The sequence below is a fragment of the Botrytis deweyae genome (assembly GCF_014898535.1).
Source record: "Botrytis deweyae strain B1 chromosome Unknown BDEW_020, whole genome shotgun sequence".
Taxonomy (NCBI): Eukaryota; Fungi; Ascomycota; class Leotiomycetes; order Helotiales; family Sclerotiniaceae; genus Botrytis; species Botrytis deweyae.
Window position 1 is genome coordinate 164,621 of NW_024066227.1, and position 21,101 is coordinate 185,721.

General features: G+C 42.4%; 5 protein-coding genes across 5 annotated transcripts; 4 read left to right on the forward strand and 1 right to left on the reverse strand.

Annotated features, from left to right (window-relative positions):
• Positions 1-6,170: 6,170 nt before the first annotated feature.
• Positions 6,171-8,566, forward strand: EAE98_007981 (uncharacterized protein; the record flags this gene model as incomplete). Its single annotated transcript, XM_038955604.1, has 2 exons — positions 6,171-8,479; positions 8,533-8,566. The coding sequence occupies 2 exons, from the start codon at positions 6,171-6,173 to the stop codon at positions 8,564-8,566; spliced, it is 2,343 nt and encodes a 780-aa protein (XP_038807898.1).
• A 1,025-nt stretch (positions 8,567-9,591) lies between these two features.
• Positions 9,592-11,466, forward strand: EAE98_007982 (uncharacterized protein; the record flags this gene model as incomplete). Its single annotated transcript, XM_038955605.1, has 2 exons — positions 9,592-10,629; positions 10,685-11,466. 2 exons carry the CDS (start codon positions 9,592-9,594, stop codon positions 11,177-11,179), a joined length of 1,533 nt encoding a protein of 510 aa, XP_038807899.1. The 3' UTR covers positions 11,180-11,466.
• Positions 11,467-12,307: 841 nt separating this feature from the next.
• On the forward strand, positions 12,308-14,771 carry EAE98_007983 (uncharacterized protein; the record flags this gene model as incomplete). The annotated part of the gene is made up of 5 exons (XM_038955606.1): positions 12,308-12,650; positions 12,697-12,710; positions 13,070-13,153; positions 13,325-13,793; positions 14,131-14,771. The coding sequence occupies 5 exons, from the start codon at positions 12,308-12,310 to the stop codon at positions 14,769-14,771; spliced, it is 1,551 nt and encodes a 516-aa protein (XP_038807900.1).
• An 822-nt stretch (positions 14,772-15,593) lies between these two features.
• On the reverse strand, positions 15,594-17,735 carry EAE98_007984 (uncharacterized protein; the record flags this gene model as incomplete). Its single annotated transcript, XM_038955607.1, has 1 exon — positions 15,594-17,735. One exon carries the CDS (start codon positions 17,733-17,735, stop codon positions 15,594-15,596), a length of 2,142 nt encoding a protein of 713 aa, XP_038807901.1.
• Positions 17,736-19,605: 1,870 nt separating this feature from the next.
• Positions 19,606-20,904, forward strand: EAE98_007985 (uncharacterized protein; the record flags this gene model as incomplete). Its single annotated transcript, XM_038955608.1, has 1 exon — positions 19,606-20,904. The coding sequence occupies one exon, from the start codon at positions 19,606-19,608 to the stop codon at positions 20,902-20,904; it is 1,299 nt and encodes a 432-aa protein (XP_038807902.1).
• Positions 20,905-21,101: the final 197 nt, after the last annotated feature.

Genomic DNA, 21,101 nt, shown 5'->3' on the forward strand with positions numbered 1-21,101 from the left:
TGATCTTGCTGCAGAATCGTTCTCTTCAATGTCCAACTCGGATCTCTTGAGTGAGGAGAAGAAGAAAAGGAACAAAACAGAAAATACAAAAAATACAAAAAATTCAACCACTACATCTCCAAACCCAGAGGAAACACCCTTCGCTCCTCCACCACACGAGATAGACTATAGACTATAGAATACAGACTATATACAAACCGATCAAAAAGAAACACACCTAGTATCCCCATCATCCATCCAATCCAAATCCAAATCCACAACAAAACCCACATCTATCTATCTATCTATCCAAAGTAATCTTACAAAAACCCATTTCATCCCTCCGCATCCCAAACCCCTCCTTCCCCTCAAATCACTCCCTCAAATCACAAATCACAAATCACAAATCCCAATCCCCATCCCCATCTCTCTTATCACATGACACTTCATTTTCATCCTCATCCTCCTCGTTCCCACACATCCGCACCTAAAATAACCGCCGGCCATCTATCCATTCATCCATCCATCCATTCATCCATCCATCTATCACAACCCAGCATTCCCATCCCTCCCAAATCCCTCACATCTGCAGATATCCCTCCCGCATCACCACCGCACCATAGGATTTCGCATCGCGAATTGGATTTGAAACCTTGTTTATTTGACTCTGAGGTAGAAATCTTCACCACCTACTACCTAGGTACTTAACATATCTACTTAGATATGAGAAGAGTATACAAGTAATTACTAATTACAACCCCAAAAACCCCCTAAAAGATGAAAAAGATGAAAAAGTAAAAGAATGGAAAAGTGGAAAATAGGAAAAAGAATAGAAGACGATTTCTTCGATTATTTGATTTATAGGGTGGTTTGTACCTAGGTTGTTGAAAGGATGAATGGATGGATGGATGAGCGGATGGTTGGTTATTTGAAGGATAGGAGTTTCTGGATTGATTGATTGATTGATTGATTAATTGATTGATTTATCGGGTTGAATATCAGATAGATCAGATTAGATCGAATATACCATACCATACCATACCATACCCCTATTCTCTCTACCTACTCCACTCTACCATACTCTACTCAACTCAACTCTACTCATAATACATCAACAATATACCTAGGTATCTAACCTTAACAAACACAGTATAAAACAAAGATCAGAGTATCTTACCTACCTAACTCTTAACACCATATCACCATCCACCATCCACCATATCACCATATGCGCTTTGAAGAAAAGAGAAGGGGTTGAGGGTTTGAGAGTTTGAGAGTTGTTTGATCGACGACTATCGTAATTTGGGGATGATGATTTGTCATGTGATGGATAGTGTATTAGTAGGGAGGAGGGAGGGAGGAAGTGAGTAAATAAGAGTGTGATTATAGGTATGAGTGATTTTATATATTATATATTGTATTGTATTATATATCTGAATAGATAGATAGATAGATAGATAGATAGATAGATAGAATCTATAAATAAAAGATTAAGAATTTATTTATTTATTTCTCTATCTATTTATCTATTTATCTATTTATCTATTTATCTATTTATCTATTTATCTATTTATCTATTTATCTATTTATCTATTTATCTATTTATCTATTCATCTATTTATCTATTCATTAATTCATCTACTCATTTACGAGTATAATAGCGAATATTTATTCATAATTTTACAAAAACTCAACTCGAATCGATCACAAAATCATTTACAAATTACTTACTCGTATAAGCTTCCGGAACTACCGGTATCGGTACTGGACTGGTACTGGACTGGATTGGTATGAGAATTAAATAGGTAGGTAGGATGTGATAGGATAGGATAGAATAGATAGAGTATGATATTTAGTATGAGATGATAATATCTCAAGGAATCTATACTGCGAGCGAATATTAGTTAGTTCTACGAACGAGTAGGTAGGTAATTTGAGTTATTTTACTTTATTTTATTTTCGATTGTTTGGGCGTTTGTACTTGTGGATTTGACGGGTAAATATGTAATGTGTACGGAGTACTTGGTATGCACATTCTTAGGTATCTTGATAGTTGGTACGAGTAGGTACTAGGTAGATTAATGGTAAGATTTGAGTGAGGGATTGAGGAAATGCTGATGGATTTGGGTCACTAATAGATGCACAGACTCACAAAACACTCAAAAAGGAAAGCACAATTTTACACCAAAAAAAGCGATTTTAATAATTCAATCAAAATTAAAATTATAACTGAATTTATTTGAAATTCAAACGAAGAGTTTTTAAGCATAAAGATTTTATATTGAAAAATTTGAAATTAAAAGAATCAAAATTAAAGTCTTGATAATAGAATATATAATTCCCTATCAAAAATTTTGATAGAAAAACATATTATTTGTATTTTGAACTCAAATTAAATTTTATTCAAATTGTATCTAAAAAAAAAGATTATTTGATATTTGAAGAATTATATATCTCAATTTCAAAAGAATTCAATAATATATTGAATTTTAATCGAATTATTAAGATAGTTCTTTTTAATATAAAATTATACTTTCCTATCACATTATCCTGTGAGTCCGTGCAACCACTGGTGGGTGTGGGAATTAGAGAGAGGTAGAAATGGATTGGAATTTGGAATGGGAGATGGTTGTTGTTTTGGATACCTAGTAGGTATTTTTGGATGTGTTGGAGAGAGCTGGAGCTGGAATGAATGGGTATGATTATATGGTAATCAAGTTGATAGGTTTGATGCATTTTGTCTGTATAGATACGAGTATAGAGATGATAAAATAAATTTTAGAAGAGTACCTACAACGTCTAAACCAGAGTTTGTAAATCAATACTCTCTCTACGATACATACATACCAAGGCATGCATAGCTGAGATAATTATAGACCAACCGGCCAGGCGTTTGGTTGGTTGGTCTAGAAACCGGAACGGAACTGTACACGGATGTCATGATGCATGAGGCGTTGCATACGGATGGACCTCTATTATGTAGGTATGTATGGTGATGTGATGATTAGTTTTTGACTTGTGGCAAGTGATGATGTTGTGAGGGTTTGCTGCTGAGGAATGGAATGGAATGTCTATTTGAGAGGGTGGAGTGTGATCAGTTGAGTGAGATGGTGGGAGATGGGAGATCAGATGATGTTGATTGATATGATATTGAAGAGAGAGATGATTTGATGTTTGGATGGATTGGATTTGATATTTAGTATTTTGCTCATAAGTACGATAGGTGTGAATGGAAATCTAGAAACCATGCCAAGATGAACGGAGGGGTGTGTACTCGCAGAGAGATTTAATTAATGAGATTTGAGAGGATTGGAAGAATACGAGAAGGATAATTACCTAAGTAAGTATCGGAGGGGTAATAAGTACCAGGCCAGGTGAGTATGAGATGGTTTATTGGATGGGATGAAATGAAATCCAATGAAATCCAATGAAATGGGATAAATTATGATAATAAATATGGATGGGTTCATTTGATTCATTTGAATTTTGAGGTGATTGTGATTTCAGCTACTTTCTTCCTAGTAGCCACATATACATATATATATCTAAGACATATGGATCGATACGCATCTGAAATCAATATCACTCTTCAGCTGTTTGCAGTCGGGAGTATTTTGTTACATATTCCACATCTGACGGATGAGGAGTTAGAGAATTGAATCCTGGGTAGATATCGTAGATAGATTCCGAGTAGGTATTACTATTCCATCCATTATGATCCATACCTAGGAGAAGCAAAACTCTAACAACCTGGAAATCATCCACGTAATCAATGAATCAGATTTTCATTCCCCATCCCATCCATCACATCAACAAAGAATCTTTCGCCGCAATTTCAATTTCTGTTTCAATTTCTCCCATGCACTATCTATCTAAGCTCTTGATCTTGATACAGATACTCCATCTGTTTGTTTGTTACCCACGAAGGACCCAAATTTCCAATCCATTTTTCCTTCTCCGTTCTTTTCTGCGAGATCTCCATGCGCCCAGAGTTTCGTTGAATCTTGCCTTGCATATCTTTGCCCCTGTTTTGGGGGGGTGATTTTATACATTACTAGGTATCTTCTTCGAGAGCCCTGTTGATGTTAACCCCTGGAATCTGGGTTTTTGCTTGGGATGGTGAGAATAGATCCCCATATTCCGTGAGGGAGATTGGGTCTAGACAAGGGGAGATGGTGAGTGAGTTATTACATAAGGGAGAAGAGAGGGAGAGGGATGAGACTCATGAGAGGCAGAGGGAATGGATGTGAGAAGGTCGTAGCTAATTGTACGGCAAGTGGAAGATGGGCAAACGGGAAAAGAGATTCCTTTTTATACTCTTTGTCTTTCTGCAAAGGGATTCGTAATAAATTATATCTTTTTTTGGTATTACTACAAGATATACATGATGGGTTACCCACCTAGGTACATTCCGTGGATGTAATAGATGTAATACATACGGTAGATGCAATCCTTTCCCATCCGATGCATCCTTCATAACTCCAATCAACCCGGTATATGAATTCCAAAGTTCCAACACTCAGGTATACACGCAATATACGACCACAGCGTACGATACCTCTCATCTCATCCCAATCTTATAATATCAACTCAGCCACCTCTGATTAATCACTCTCATCAATCTAATTTCGGAAGGAATGGAGGAGGAGAGGAGAGGAGAGAACGAAGGAGAGAGAGCATGATACGGAATTCACGGGTTGGGAAAGGTATCATTAACTGGCATCGAACTGGTAGTTGGTTTATTAGATCAAACTAGAAACTGGAATGGATGAATGGATGGATGGATGGATGGATGATTGAATGATTGAATGAATAACAGGAATGATTGACCACTAAATATCAATTGATTCTTATTCCTATTCTTATTCACAATACCAATACTCATAGTCATACTATACTCATCCACCTGATCCTCATCCTCATCCATTCGTCCCTACTCGTACTCGTACAAACCTACCTATTTTGCTATTCTGTTGATTATCTTCAATACGAGGTTTCTCTACATTACCTACGATATATTGCCTGCATTGCCTCTGTACATTACTTTGACATTATGACTACGATACCTGGTACACATTTTCCAAGCTCAACGGCCTAGTAACTCAATCCATTGATTGGGTATCAGACCCTTCATTCCTCCCTTTAATAACAATGCTTACTCGTCACCACCTGGGCGTCTCTTACATATTACATATTACCAGTCAAAACGAGAGAGAAAAGAGAAGAGAGAAGAGAGAGAAGAGGGAAGAGAGAAGAGAGGAAAGAAATAAAAAAAACATTACAGTTCGACCATTCACTTAATTCATACCTCACCTCATCCTCATCCTCATCCTCATCCTCATACCTAAAACCTTACTAATAAACCTGGAAACTTTATTATCTTTCACTTCACTCATTCACTACCGTATTCTTACTATTCTTATTACTATTCTTACTATTATTATTCTTATTTTTATCTTACCTCACTCACTACACTACACCCATTTACTACTACCACCTTAACTCTCACTACCTACCTACTACCTACCTACTACCTACCTACTACGCCTCCACCACCACCTCCATCCTCCTCCGCCTCTCCTCCATTTCATTTTCCTCTTTTTTTAACCTTTTCATCAACCACCACCACCCACCACTACTACCACCCACTCCTCAAAATTACCTCCTACATCTCACCAAATCGACGACCACCAACAGACCCAGGTCATCAACCTAGTCGTCGACCTCCTTTCGTTATTTTCTCTCTTCTTCCGACAACCTCCTCGTCGTCATTTCCATCTCTTTTCGCAGAGATACATTTTCCCTCGTTTATCAACAAAAAAAATCCCTCGTGAGCTGGATCTACGAAATTACTTACGGTCGCTAATCATTCCAAGTCTGTCAATGATTCAATAATAGAATCTTTGTCGGCCTTTTTGGAGTTTGGAAGAAAGAAACAGTGACGAAACCATTCCTCATTCACCCATTACGATATTTACCAACACGATCAATCAATTGCATTATCCCATCGAAAGAAGGTCATATACAAAGGGGTTGCGATCAAGGGAAACATTGAACCAAGGAAACACACAATTCATCACTCAGTACAAGGACTTCCTCTCTGCACAATAAAAAGGCTTCGGGTGTTACGGACTTCATTCTTCTTACATTAAAGCCTTCATAGGCTCCGTTTAATATTGCGATCTTTCAATATGCGACCGACATTCTCATCATCACCATGGGTCTTGCTGACTTCATTTCTTACTCTCTTCTCGGTCGCATCAGCATCCACTCGATTAATTGAATCCAAGTCCTTGAACGCGTGTCAGGACAACTCGAGTTTCACGGCAACACTGTTCGACGTCATCTTCACACCTGGTAATTTAACCTTCACATTCGACGTAGTTGGTGTTTCTTCGATTCAAGGAAATGTTACTTTCGATGTTGAAGTCACGGCTTATGGTTATCCCATTTTAAATAGGGTCATCGATCCATGTACTGCTGGAATCTCTGGTCTCTGCCCAATGAGTACCGGTCAAATCGATATTAAATCTAACCTTGTGGTCCCTCAATCTACCGTTGATAGTATTCCATCAATCGCATACGGAGTACCGGATTTGGATGCTAATGTTAAAGTTATTATCAATGGTACAGCGAACCCAGACGTTAGTCTGGCATGCGTCGAAGCCCAATTATCCAACGGACAAACCGTCGATCAAAAGGGTGTAGGATGGGCAACTGCTGTTATCGCTGGATTGGCTTTGGTCGCTTCTGCTGTAACATCTGGATTGGGTCATTCAAATACTGCTGCTCACGTAGCATCCAACGCCTTGTCACTCTTTGGATACTTCCAAGCCCAAGCTATGATCGGACTCACTGCGGTTCCTCTTCCACCTATTGTTCAATCGTGGACTCAAAACTTTGATTGGAGTATGGGTATAATTGAGGTTGATTTCATGCAAAGCATTGCAACTTGGTATCAAAAGTCGACTGGTGGAACTCCAGCCACACTCTTGAACACTTTAACCACCACCTCTGTTCAAGTCGAGAAACGTTCTATGGGAAAGAGATCAGTCGAACACACCATCAAACTTCTTACTCGCGCACACGAAATCTTGACGAAACGAGCCGATACCACTACCACAACTGGTTCGTATCTTGTCAAAGGTATTAAGAGAGTAGCATTCCGTGCCGGTATCGAATCGACCAATTTATTCTTGACTGGTCTTGCTTTCTTCTGTATTTTCATTGTTTTCACCATTTTGTTTGTTGCATTGTTCAAGGGATTCTGTGAACTTGCGGTTAGAATGAAGTGGATGAAGTCTGATAAGTTCCTGGATTTCCGTAATGGATGGTTTACTGTTCTAAAGGGTATCATGTTCCGCATGGTTCTTATTGGATACCCTCAGATGACTATTTTATGTCTTTGGGAATTCACCCAAAATGATTCGCCCGCAGAGATCGTTTTGGCCATTTTCTTTTTCTTTGGTATGACAGGTACTCTCGCTTGGGCAGCTATGAAAGTTGTTCGAATCGCCAAAAGATCGGTTTTGATGCACAAGAATCCAGCTTACATTCTCTACTCTGATCCTTCGGCTCTCAACAAATGGGGGTTCCTTTACGTCCAATTCAGAGCAACGGCTTACTATTTCATCCTTCCCACATTGATTTACATTTTGATCAAGGGAATGTTCATCGCGTTTGGACAAAACGCATCTACCGTCCAAGCTATTGCTCTTCTTTTGATTGAAGCAGCGGCTTTAATTGGAGCTAGCGTCATTCGACCATGGATGGACAGAAGTACCAATTCTTTCAACATCGCCATTTGTGCTATCAACTTCTTAAACACTATTTTCCTTTTGGTTTTCACGGATATTTTCAATCAACCAGGTATCGTCACTGGTGTTATGGGGGTTATCTTCTTCATTATCAACGCAGTCTTTTCCTTGGTTCTTCTCATTCTTGTTTTACTTGCTACGATCTACGCCTTTGTTCGCAAGAACCCAGACAGTCGTTACTTGCCAATGACTGATGATCGTGCATCATTCATTAAGTCAAACACGGGCTTGACTACCGAGTTGGATGCTTTGGGAGCTACTGCTAGAGGCGATAAAGCTGGGTACAAACACAACCTCGATTTAGATGACGACAACGATTCATGGTCCTCGGATTCCATGAGAAACCCAGCAAACACGCCACTTCCACCTTCTACAGCCGGTACAGGAGCATATAGAGATACGAACCCATCTGTTAGAGAAGCACCTAACTCACCTATCGATCCTTCGGTTCCTCTCTTCCCAGCAACTGGCTCGCGTGGTCCACCACCAAATTATCAAGATGGACGACCAAACAGCAATGCTCCTTTGATGTATGGAAACGATCGATCGAACAACGCATCGCCAGCTCCATATAGAGATAACCAATCGACATCTAATTTGTCGACGGGATATAGATCACAAAACAGTGGTAGTCCTGCACCAGGGGGGTTCAGACCACAGAATCAGAACCAGAGCAATGCTAGGTAAGAGTTTTATGATGAATTCAAGATATGACATCAGCTAATCACTATAATAGTCCTTGGCAACGTGGAGCAGGTTATGATCATTAATGAAGGGGCTTCATAAAAAGGCGTTGAGAATTGAAATATATTGGCTGATAGATGGTAGTTGGGGGAACGTGTTTACACGTAAAACAAACACCATCAAAGAGGAAATCTTATGGGGTTGGAAGGTGTTATTTTGTAATTCTCTTGTTCGATTCGTTTTTTTTTTGCATTAGGATCATAAAGTCTTAAGTGACATAGTACTCTTTTCAAGAGTGGATTTTCTTTATCTTTGCCTTGCTTTTTGGTTCAGTCTTGCAATTGGGCTTTTTCTTGTGTTGGGAATGGGACTCGGAGGGAGGTTATTGAATTGGTCTGTTTCATTTGTGCTTGTTGGATGGTGAGGAAGAGGTGATATGGTGGATGAATGGTGAATATGGAGGAGATGTCGATAGAGGCGTGGATTGCAGTGGTGGATATATGTGAAGGGATAGATGGACGTGAAGGAAGGGATTAAGTAAAGGAATAGAGCGGAGGCTGGGGAGGAGGTGAGAGAGGAGAGGGGGGAGATAGGTGGATGAATGAATAGGTGATGAGTGGATTCGAGATGGGAGGGAGAAGAAACAAACCTGTATAAAAGAATCAAATACACAATACACACACAATTACAACCACCGATCAACTGCAAGAAGTATGAGAATATGAATAATTTGATCTGAATGATCTTCTGTTCTTAATTTTGTGAAAGGGAAAGGGATGCAGGAGGGGTCATGGATCGATAGAGGAGAAGAAACAAGGGAAATATGAGGATGGGAAGAGATGATGTCTCGATTTGTATTTGTAATGTGTGAATTGGAACGTTAGTATCTCGGACATGCTTCGAGCATGTCTCGAAGGTCGAATCCTAGACTCACGTGACTCTTTCAAAATCTCACATTAACTGTGGATCAAACTTCGACCAATGGATAAGCCCCAATGCAAATTCTTATCTCAACTTCTTAGCGTATAAAAATAATTTTCAATCGCTTTCGTCAAGTTTGACTTCGCATCCATATCAATCTCACTGCACGAAATCACAATCGACATTCAAAATGGGTTCCACGACCGATTACCAAAGTGATGTAGAGGTGGAGGTGGACGAGAATAAGCACTTGACTTTACCAAATGTCGGAGATGCGTCGTCGGTCGAAAAGTTCTCAGAACTTAACCTTTCTGATAAAACCATGAAGGCCCTCGTCGAAGACATGAAATTTGAGACGATGACCGAAATTCAACGAAGAGGTATTCCACCACTATTGGCAGGAAGAGATGTGCTCGGTGCTGCAAAGACGGGTTCGGGAAAAACATTGTCGTTCTTGATTCCTGCGGTTGAGATGTTACACTCTTTGCGATTCAAACCAAGAAATGGTACCGGTGTTATCGTCGTCTCACCTACGAGAGAATTGGCATTGCAAATCTTTGGAGTCGCGAGGGAAATCATGGCTCACCATTCGCAAACTTATGGTATTGTTATGGGTGGCGCAAATCGAAGAGCAGAGGCGGAGAAATTGGCAAAGGGAGTCAATCTTTTGATTGCTACACCAGGACGACTTCTCGATCATTTACAAAATACGCAAGGGTTTGTTTTCAAGAACTTGAAGGCATTGGTTATCGATGAGGCAGACAGAATTCTGGAAGCTGGTTTCGAAGATGAGATGAAGCAAATCGTCAAGGTTTTACCAAAGGATGATCGTCAAACCATGCTCTTTTCCGCAACACAAACTACCAAAGTCGAAGATCTCGCACGAATTTCCCTTCGTCCAGGACCTCTCTACATCAATGTCGATAACAAGAAGGAACACAGTACAGTTGAGGGTCTCGAACAAGGTTACGTCGTATGCGATTCCGATAAACGATTCCTCTTACTCTTCTCTTTCCTCAAGCGCAACTTGAAGAAGAAGATTATTGTCTTTTTCTCCAGTTGCGCTTGTGTTAAATATCATGCCGAACTTCTCAATTATATCGATTTACCAGTTCTCGACTTGCACGGCAAACAGAAGCAACAAAAACGTACAAATACCTTTTTTGAATTTTGCAATGCTAAACAAGGTACACTTATCTGCACAGATGTTGCAGCTAGAGGTCTTGATGTAAGTTTTCTTGCCCGATTTATTTCAACCGACAAAGCTCATATTTTCTCAATAGATCCCTGATGTAGACTGGGTAATTCAATTCGATCCTCCCGATGACCCAACAGATTATATTCACCGTGTCGGTCGAACTGCTAGAGGTAGCGACGGAAAGGGACGTTCTCTTCTCTTCCTTCAACCATCCGAAGTCGGTTTCCTTACTCATCTCAAGACTGCCCGTATTCCCGTTGTCGAATTCGAATTCCCAGCATCAAAAATCGTCAATATCCAAAGTCAACTCTCGAAATTAATCGCACAAAACTACTATTTAAATAAGAGCGCCAAGGAAGGTTACAAGAGTTATCTTCAAGCCTACGCAAGTCACTCCCTCCGCAGTGTTTTTGATGTTGGAAAGTTGGATTTGATCAAGGTCGCTAAGAGTTTTGGATTCGATGCTCCTCCAAGAGTCGACATAAATATCTCGGCTGGAATGAAGGATACCGCGCAGAAGAAGAGACCTTATGGAAGTCAACCTAAACAAGGAGGTACATATAAGAAGAGGAAGTTTTAGGCGGCAGGGTATCGCGAAGCTGGATGCATTATTTTATTGTAGGCAAGGTGTTACTTGGGAGGGAAAATTATGTGGGCTTTGATTGTTTTATTTGGGCTTTAAGGAGGGGTTTATATCGAATAATTCTTGATACAATTTTTTTTTTACTCTGAGGATTTGGTTCTTATTAGTGTGTGTGTGATTTTGATTGTGAAATTGTAAGGATTGTGAGAATTGTGAAATTGTAAAGTGATTTCTAATAAATGGGATTTAAGAATATATATATATATATCTCTTTTGAGTAGAGAAGGAATGAGTTTTCTTTATACGTAGAGAGGTTCTCCTTATAAGAGGGGATTCTTATATAATATTAATATTAATATGTACGGAGTAAATATAAAGTATAAATACTTTCTCAGCTCTACGTAGGAGAAAAAAGAGGCCGGTTTTGATTACTTTTTAATATCCTCAATAACCAAATTCTTCTTCTTAAACCTGAAATAAAATATAAATTTTAATAAGAATTAGTATAATTAAAAGGTGAAAAGTAATTTGATATTTTCAGATTTATTTATTTTATTTATGATTGATTTATAATTCAATTAATTCAGAGATTTCATTAAAGATTTATGTGGTCAAAATCGGCCTCTTTTTTCTCCTACGTAGAGCCCGGCTACCTACGATATCTATCATGGTAATCTAATCCCGTATTTTTCCGTGGCAAGGTTAAGGGAACATGGATAGCCGAGCTGTGGGGGGTACAGTACATTACGGAGAGAGGTTTTATTTTGGGATGGATGAGAATAGATTTGTTTGTTTGTATTACTTTGATTGATTGAAGAGTTCGATACTCGGCATCTTTTATGATAGGTTACGATATATTACGATACGGTATATTGCGATATATGCGATACAATACGATATTTAAATAATTGATATACTGATCGGCTATCTATCTAGCTAGCTGATAGATTGATTGATAGATTGATTGATATTGTATCATCATCTTTATTTTTACTCTTTATTTTCACCACTACCCTTGTCTCTACTTTCTTGTCTCTACTTTCTTCTTTCTTCTCTCCATCTTCTATTTTCTATTCCCCTCTCTCCCAATAAAATCAATCCACCCTACCTTAATCCCAAACAAAAATGCCAAGCACAAGCATAAGCACAAGCACAAGATTAATTGGAACGCGATGCAAGCTCCCGATGGCGATTCCGATTCCGATTGCGATGAGATCGCTCGGGCGAGGGGGAAATGGGGTGAGTGGTAGTGGTGGTTGGGTGAGTGGTGGTTGGATGAGAAGTGGGGCTGTGAGAGGGTTTTCAATGGGCAAGAGGTGCGAGACAGATGGGGTTTATAGGGAGTTGACGGCGATGAGGACGAGGGTGCCGTTTATTGAGGCGTGGAGGAGGGAGGAGGGGAGGAGGGAGATGGGGGAGAGGAAGGGGGAGGAGGGGGTGGGGAAGGGGAAGGAGGAGGTAAAAGGGGGTGAGAAGGAAGGAGAGGAATTGCAAATGAAGAGGATGGGGGATAGTTTTTCATAGGGTGGTGAGTCTTTTTTTTTCTTTTTTTCTTTTTGCTGTTGTGTATGAGGTTTTGGGATATTGGGGAAGGGGTGGGAGGTGGTGGGAGATGGGGAGATGGGATGAGATGAGATGAGAGATGGAATTGAGTTTGGAAAAGGGGGGAAATGAAGAGGGGGAGAAGAGGAGAAGGTGTGAGGTCATGTGAGATTTGAGGTTTGATATCTGATATCTGATATGATGGAAGGAGGTTGATAATCTTGGGTTCTTGAGGATCTTGTTTTCTTTACAAGAAGAAATCATGGAGGAGAGGGGATAAGGAGAGGGGATAAGGAGAGGGGATAAGGAGAGGGTTAATTGAATGCTAATAATGTGGTTTTGTAGATTTTACCATTGGCGAGCGATCCTTGGCTTTTGGATAATTATATCACGGCGAGTGGACATATTAGATTGGGAGCTATTTTTATGGTGAGTTTTTTCTTTTTGTTTTCTGTTTGTTGGGATGGGATGGGATGGGAGGGAAGAGGGAGGGGGGTTAAGAAGAGTCTTACAAAAAGTTTGTGAGAACTCATAAAGAGCAAGGAGATGAGATGCGTGAAAGGCAAGGAGAAAAAACATACCTACCAACACCCACACCAGGATCTCGATGCCCTCGCCGGAGTAATCTCCTACAAACACACCGGCGATCGCGTCATGACTGTCACCGCCGCCGTCGACCGCATCACGCTCTCTCGACCCCTCCTCGAAATCTGCGATCTCGAATTATCCGGCCAAGTGACCTTTGCCACCGGGCGCTCCAGCATGGAAGTCTCGCTACAAGTATGCAAAGTTCCGTCTGCGGGACAGGAAAATCAACCGAGGAGGAAAGAAGATGTTTTCATGGAATGTGCATTCACGATGGTGTCGCTAGATCCGGTGACGAAGAAAGCGGTGCGGATTGCGGGGGTGAGGCCCGAGGGGGAAGTGGAGGAAGGTTGGTTTGAGAGGGGGAGGAAGAGTTATGAGAAAAAGAAGAGGGAGTTGGGGCGGGGGTTGAGGAGTAAGGAGCCGGATGATGAGGAGAGTGATTTGATTCATAGGTTGTGGTTGAAGACGTTGGATTATCATGGTATGTTGGATTTGTGTCTTCTCGCTTTTCTTTTCGTTTCATTCATTTCATTTCTCTTTCTTTTTCCATTTGTGTTGAAGGATTTTGCTTGAATTCGGGTAGGTTGGGGGAGAAATGAAGATGTAAGATCTGTGGTTGCGTGATATTTCATTTTGATGACTTGTTATGAATGAAGGAGGGAAAGTTCCTTTCATCTTCTTATAATTCGATTACATTACCCCAGCCATTTCCCACCACCTTTTCATCCTCTACCCCGTTCGTCATCAACTTCAACTTCTACCTCTTTTACTCCCCCACCACACCAAATCAAACCACACCAACCCACTAACCTCCCTAGACCCCAACACCCCCTCCCTCCTCCCCAAAACCTGCACCCGCATGTCCAACTCCACCATCCAATCCGTCCAAATCATGCAACCCCAATACCGCAACCGCCACAACTTCATGATCTTCGGCGGTTTCCTCCTCAAATCCACCTTCGAACTCGCTTTCACCTGCGCATCGGCTATATCGCATTCGCGTCCTATTTTCCTGGGTCTGGATCCGAGTACTTTTGAGAATCCCGTGCCAGTGGGTAGTGTGCTGTATGTGAGTGCTACGCTGGTATATGGGGATCGACCGCTTGTGAGGGGAGAGGGGGATGCGGAGACAGAGACGGAGAGAGAGATGGAGAGGAATGATGGAGAGGGAGGGAAAGCGAAAGGAAAGAAAACCAGGGTGCAGATCAGAGTAGATACGAAGGTTAAAAATGTAGAACATGGAGAAACGAAACCGACGGGACAGTTTAATTATACGTTTGAGGTGGAGGGGGAGGTGCAGGTTTTGCCGGAGAGTTATAGGGAGTTTATGGTTTATTTGGATGCGAGGAGGAGGAGTAGAGGGAGGGTGGAAGAGAGGGGGATTGTGGAGGGGGGGAAGGCGGGGGAGGGAATTGATGGACTGGGGGCTGGGGGAGATGGGGGGTTGAAGGTTTTGTGAGGGTTGAAGGTTTTGTGAGGGTTGAGATGGTGGGGGGGAGTAGAGATGATGTTGGTGATGGCAATTTGTAGGAAGGGAAGGATGTGATTTATTTTTTTTATTTTTATGGATAATGTAAAGATGAATGTAAAGATGAATGTAAAGATAAATGTAAATTGAGAAGACAGTTTGTGTTTGTGATACTGATTAATAGATGGAATGAATAAATGAAGGAGTGAAATTACTATTAAGAAGACTGAATACAGAATTTTGCATGAAGAATAATATAGAGGGAATAATATAAAGAGAGTAAAAGTATTAGAATCTAGATAGAATCTAGATAGAATCTAGATCGAATCGATATGGGGAATTTATATAATTCAAAGGGATATTGTAAGAGGGTGAAAGGTGGTAGGGTTATAGAGTGTTTCTTTGTATATATCATGGATGTTTTATTGTAGATGTAGTACTTTCGATGAAGGAGAAGAAGGGGAGGATTAGATTGTGTTTTATAATATAGGGGGATATTGGGTTGGTATAAAGAGAACCTGTAAATACTAGGTAGGTACTAGCTGCAACAGAGTCACATGACCAGCACGTACTTTTCGCGCATAATATATAAAGTTTCATACTTAACTCAAATAGTAATTCTTTTATTTAATTACAACTACCCTGATCTCAATCTACTACTTGTCGCTCTCGATATAGACCCTTCCACGTGACTCCCGAAAGCACATCGTAACACTGCCTTGGACGACCAAAATCGACCTGCCAGATCATAAAAGCTGCATGGTGTATTACTCTGATTCAAATGAAGAACACCAATACCTATGCGGTGTGACCCTAGCCGGATTTGGAAGGTTCCACAAAGCCTTTCACATCCAAAGAGTATTTGTTGTTCTCGTCCATTTGCAGCCGTCCAGTCACCTGTAGCGACAATCCCTCTGGATGAGAGACTACTGTCTGGTATAACCGGGTATATGCGCTGGCTTCTTCCCTGGTAAGTGGCTTGGGCACCTTCGCCACATTATCCCATTCGAGCTTGCTACCTGCCAGGAACCGATTAAGAACAACTTCAGATCGAGTCGATGTACCGGCTAGTGTTAATTTCGTGCCATTCTTGGTAACTACACCAGTGAGCGTCATCTCAATACCGCGCATATTGTACGTGCCCCCGTCGACCTCGAAGAGCTCTTTCCGCCACACGTTGATATCGGGCAGAATGTCATCGTGAAGGTAAACAAAGGCAACCGAGATGGTTGCGTTGGGTCTTGGAAGGACGGTCTTGATATCAGTGATGTTGTTCAGGGCTTCATAAGCTCCGCCCCAGCACGCACCGAGACCGTAGGGACACGTGGGCGTAAGACCAACAATGACAGGTGGCCCCTCCTGTTCCGAGACGACCTTCTGATTGCGCATCTCAAGGGACACGCCGATGTTTCTCTCCAAAACTGCATTTTGTGTCGATACCCCCGGGGGCAGTTGTGGTTGTACAGGTATCTCAACGTCCGGTCTGAGCAGCATGATAGGCGCCACTGCTGGTACACCTTCCTCGCTCACAAGGAAAAGCATGTAATGACCTGGTGGAGCCAAATGATGATTCTTTGGCGCTTCTATGGTGACCTCTGTCCCACTGGTTTTAAATCTCAAGAATTGAAACGATTGGTTCATGTTGTGTGAATGAGTGACAGATCCAAGCCGTGTCCAGCTCACCTTGCCAATCACATCGTGTTCACCGACTGTGACTTTGAATTGCTGGCCATATTCGATAACCTCTGGCGGTTTACTGACGGTGGGTCGTTCGCCTTTGAACAAATAAGGTGGGCTGAATATCTGGCCGGTGATCAGAGTGTGTTCAGGCTCGTTGGGTCTCTTTTGATTATCCGGATCGTATTCCCCACCACCAGCTGAAAGAACTCTGCCATCGGGTAGTAGTAGTGCGGTGTGGTGGTAGCAGCGATCATCGTCCTCCGGGGCCATCGTAGACCATTCTGTAGTAGTAGGATCCCACAGCTCAGGCTCATGTACGGGCTGACCCGGAGACAAGTCATTGAAGCCTAACCCTTTGGTTCCTCCAGTCACAAGCACAGTGCCATCGGGCAACGTGGTAGCAAAGGAATGTCGGCGCCCGTGGCCGATTTCAGTCGTATATTCCCAGCGTGGTTTTGGGTCGTTCAGATCAATGATCTCTGCAGCGTTGGTGGGAGGAACAGCATCACCACCTCCACCACCAACGTAGAGAATCTTGCCACTATCATACATAGCTGAAGCGGCGTACTCGCGCTGACCTGCATTGCGGAATGGCGAGTCGGCATCGCTCGACCATTCACCATGGCCACCATGAGCATTCAAATCTAGAAAACGAGAGCTTCTCAATGGGCCCGCCATGAATATCCTTCCGTCTGGAACGTGGTAAAGCCGCGGGTAAAGAGCGAAGATATCAACGAGAGGCGTTTGGACTATGCCCCATGTACTGGAATGTGAGTCCCAAATCTGGGGGACCAGGTTGATCACAGGGTTTGTGACATCTTGTGAGCTGCCTGACACAACCAGACCTCTCCCATCGGACAAAGTTATAGCAGAGGGATACCAGCGACCTGCAGCCATCATAGGCATTACCGTCCACCTATCTTGGAAGGGATCGTAAACACAAGCTTGGTCTTCCCCGAAGCCATCCAGGACATGTCCACCAAAAATGATCAAGGTACCGTCCGGCTGGAACGTGTGCCCGGCACAGAAGAGATTCACAGAAAGCTCGTCTTCGTTCATCGGGTCCTCAGCGGTGCGTTTACTCTCTAGGGTGTCGACATCCAAGATGTAGACGTGGGTTTTGTGCTCATTGAGGGTCCAATAATCCATGCTGTGCACAGCAGAGCGTCGACCCCAATAGAGTACCTTGCCAGTCGGTAGCAGGTGAAGGTGAATAGCGCAATTTCCAAGTTTGAATTTTGGAGCCCATTCTCCGTGGACGGTTTTGTCGCCCATGTTTGCTTCGAAGGGTTGAGGCCCGGGTGTGTGAGAAGGCTGTGTTGACGACACTCAAGTAGTGAGTATGGCAAAATGACTAGGAGCTTGACTTGAGGAGCTCGTAAGAATCTGCGGCGTAAAGAAGAGGAGATGGTCTGTATGATAAATGAAATTTTATGTCCCTTTTCACGACTTCGTCTCGTACATCTCGGCGCTTCTCTTTCAGCTTCTACAAGTCTCCTTCCGCAGGAGAGAACGGCTCGGATCGAATGCGGGGAGCGGATTGGATCAAGTGTGCAGTGAAGACTGGCTCGGATCGAGTGACCCAATTGCTTTTTTGATACAGCCGTTGAGACACCCTAGGTTGGTTAAATTGTGAAGCGGGGAAGCGTTGTGATGGCGCTGCAGATTGCACTTTACTGTATGCACGCTTTTTGCCGTGAGCCAGTTTCCCATAGACGCTTTGGTTCATTTTCGCTCCAACTGAGTCGTGGAAGCACATGTTGCATCGCATATGCAATGCAAAAGGACTTTTTGGTATAAACTCATAATTGTAAATATGATCAAAATCAAAGCACATGAAAAAGGCGTGACAAGTATAAGCCAATAAGATCATTGTGATTAGACTAGTTGTTGTCAACGTTCCTTTGCTACCACGTGGCGCGATGGCACTGTAACCCTACACTTGGCTTCAGGTCAGCCGAGATTTCTCTTGCATGCTGTGTTCTTCAGCTTGTCTCTTGTGTAGGGCTGTGGTAGGATAACCACTAATTCCAAGCTTGGACGGGTATAGGATAATGATTGATGATTTGGCTTACCCCGCAGTTGATAACAATTTAGATGCTATGATTAGTATGAGATCTAGATTTCTAGATCTGAGGCTATTCGTAGTTTACTTCGCGGGAGGGTTCGACAACCCCTAGCTTAGATTTAGATCCCTTTTACGGAGCTCTATTCCTGATTATGGCCACAGTATTGAGGATGGAAACCAGCTGCTTTCCTGTATTCTAGTTCTTCAGATGAATCTAAATCAATACATTTTTACCTCATAGTCTCACAATTAGTAAAACGTTTATTGGTGAAACGCTCTAGCATTGTAGGGCCAAGGTCAAACACATCATCAAGTATTACCATGTACCCCACGAGATAAGTGACATTTAATTTATATTATCTGACCATTAACCCCGCTTTCTCGGCTTACAAGCTGGGTGAAAGGTACCACAGTTTAATCTTTGGAGAACTGAAAATCGCGGATAGGAAGGTTGGCGCGCAACTGGTGAGCTGGGCCTTCAGCTTGATGCACAAAATTTCGTTAGTTTTATGCAGTCGGATAAATACAATAGATGAAGCGGGGCCTTCAGCTTGATCCACGACGTTACAATAGCTTTATGCAACCGGATAAACATGATCGACGTAGGGGTTTTCAGCTTGATATACAATATTCAATAGCTTTATATGATAGGACAAATATGATTGATATGACAGATTGGAGAAAGAGTTATGCTATTGACTTATGCACAGGATCGAGGCTGAGGCATCTGCATGGCATCTCAGCTTCATGTACATACAACTCATCAATTCGGAATTTCAAGATTGGATAGTCAAGTCAGTACCTAAGGCTAGGCTGCTCACCTACCTACCGGGTGGGTTGGGGCACCCATTGAGTGGCCACGGGCCCTCTTGGGGTATGTGGGGTAGGTTGAAGAGATGTAATTACCCACCCATAGGTACCGATTGAGCAGCCGAGTCCCGTTCCGATAGGGGGGAGCGGAGTCAGTATATATATACTGATACTAGGCTTGATTATTTGCTCCTTCTCAAGATCGACCATATACCTCTTTGTTCCCTCTTCAACTTTTGTATCAAATTCTCTAGTATAACACTCAAAATGAACGGGGACACCAATTATCTCAATGTTCCGACCTCGTTCAAGTTAACGCAAGTTGATGGTCTCACCTCTCCAAAACCCAATATCGAGCCCGATGTGAGCAAGGGCCCTGCATACTTCATACCGATCAGTGATGGAGCTGATCAGGACTATGGGGCACTTCCTGGAGAACTTAATATCCTTGCGAAGCTCACTGGGGATTTCCACGGTGCTGGGTTGAACATGATCTTTCGTCCATCCTGGGGAAACAACAGAAGGAATAACGTTCTGGAGTACAACGTGACCGAAGAGGACACACAATTCTTGGCGGACATTGGCGACATATTCAATCGAGGCTTGGGCAGGCAACGAGATGTCATTTTGAAGGGTGTCCCATACATGCAGACGATCAAGGACATGCTCAATCCCAAAACAGGACAGGCTGATCGGGAGGAAGGAATTCCAATTCACTTCGAGTCAGGCATGTTTCTTAGGACCCCACCGACTGAGATCAGGCCTGAGGTCCTTCAAGGTACTATCTCACGCCTAGCATCTATACCACACGGAACTGCCATCAACTGCCAAGGCTTCGAACCAGACATGAATAACCCTATACATGGTAACCCGGATATCAAACCAATCTCAGTCTTACCATTCCCCATGGGTATGCAGGGCGATGTCAACACCTTCGCAGATTTTTTCCCTCAGCTGAATTTCCAGCGGAAATATGAGCTGCGGATTCCGCAAGAGATCAGGGACGGCGACGTACTCAATACATCTCTCATGCTAGATCCAAATCAGATGCTAAGAGAATTCAACAAAAACAGCACGAAGAAAAATATTCGAGAACACCTTTTCTTCTCCATCCATTCCGACCCCGTGATTTCTAAGATTCCCGGCGGTGGCACAGCAAACATCGCTTTCCTGCAAGGTTCAGGTATTCGTGATGGCCGCCAGAACCCAGGCCCTAATGCCCATGGCGTCAATGTCGGATGTGATTATTGGATTTCAACCGTTGAATACGATGTTCTGCTGCCGGAAGGTGATTTTTCTGGGGACAAAAAAGAGACGAGAGTTGTTGAGTCTGAAGCACGGAAAGAAGAGAAAGCAGCTGGCAAGATAGTGGTTTCTCCTTCTTTCGAATTGAAGCTGGACATGGTGATACCACCAAATACGATTGTGAAGCTCGACGCTACCCAAATTCAATACTCCCAGAACGTCACGTTGGACTTTGATGAGATGGGTTGGCCACACATCTCAGTGGCCACGCTGTCGCCAAAGCATCCGGTGCCAATTGAGGCGTCTCAGATTGTCTTCTGAAGTAGCATATAGTAGAATGAGTTTTGTTGAAGTCCTTTTTCAAATGTGCTTTATTTTCATCTCCTCTACCTGTGAAGAGTGGTAGGTTCAAATCATGTTACGCAAGAGGGTTGAATTAAAAACTATGAATGAGAAGGTGGTTTTATATACTCGAAGCCGTTGTGTGATATTGTAAACAAAGGACAGCATATGACTGC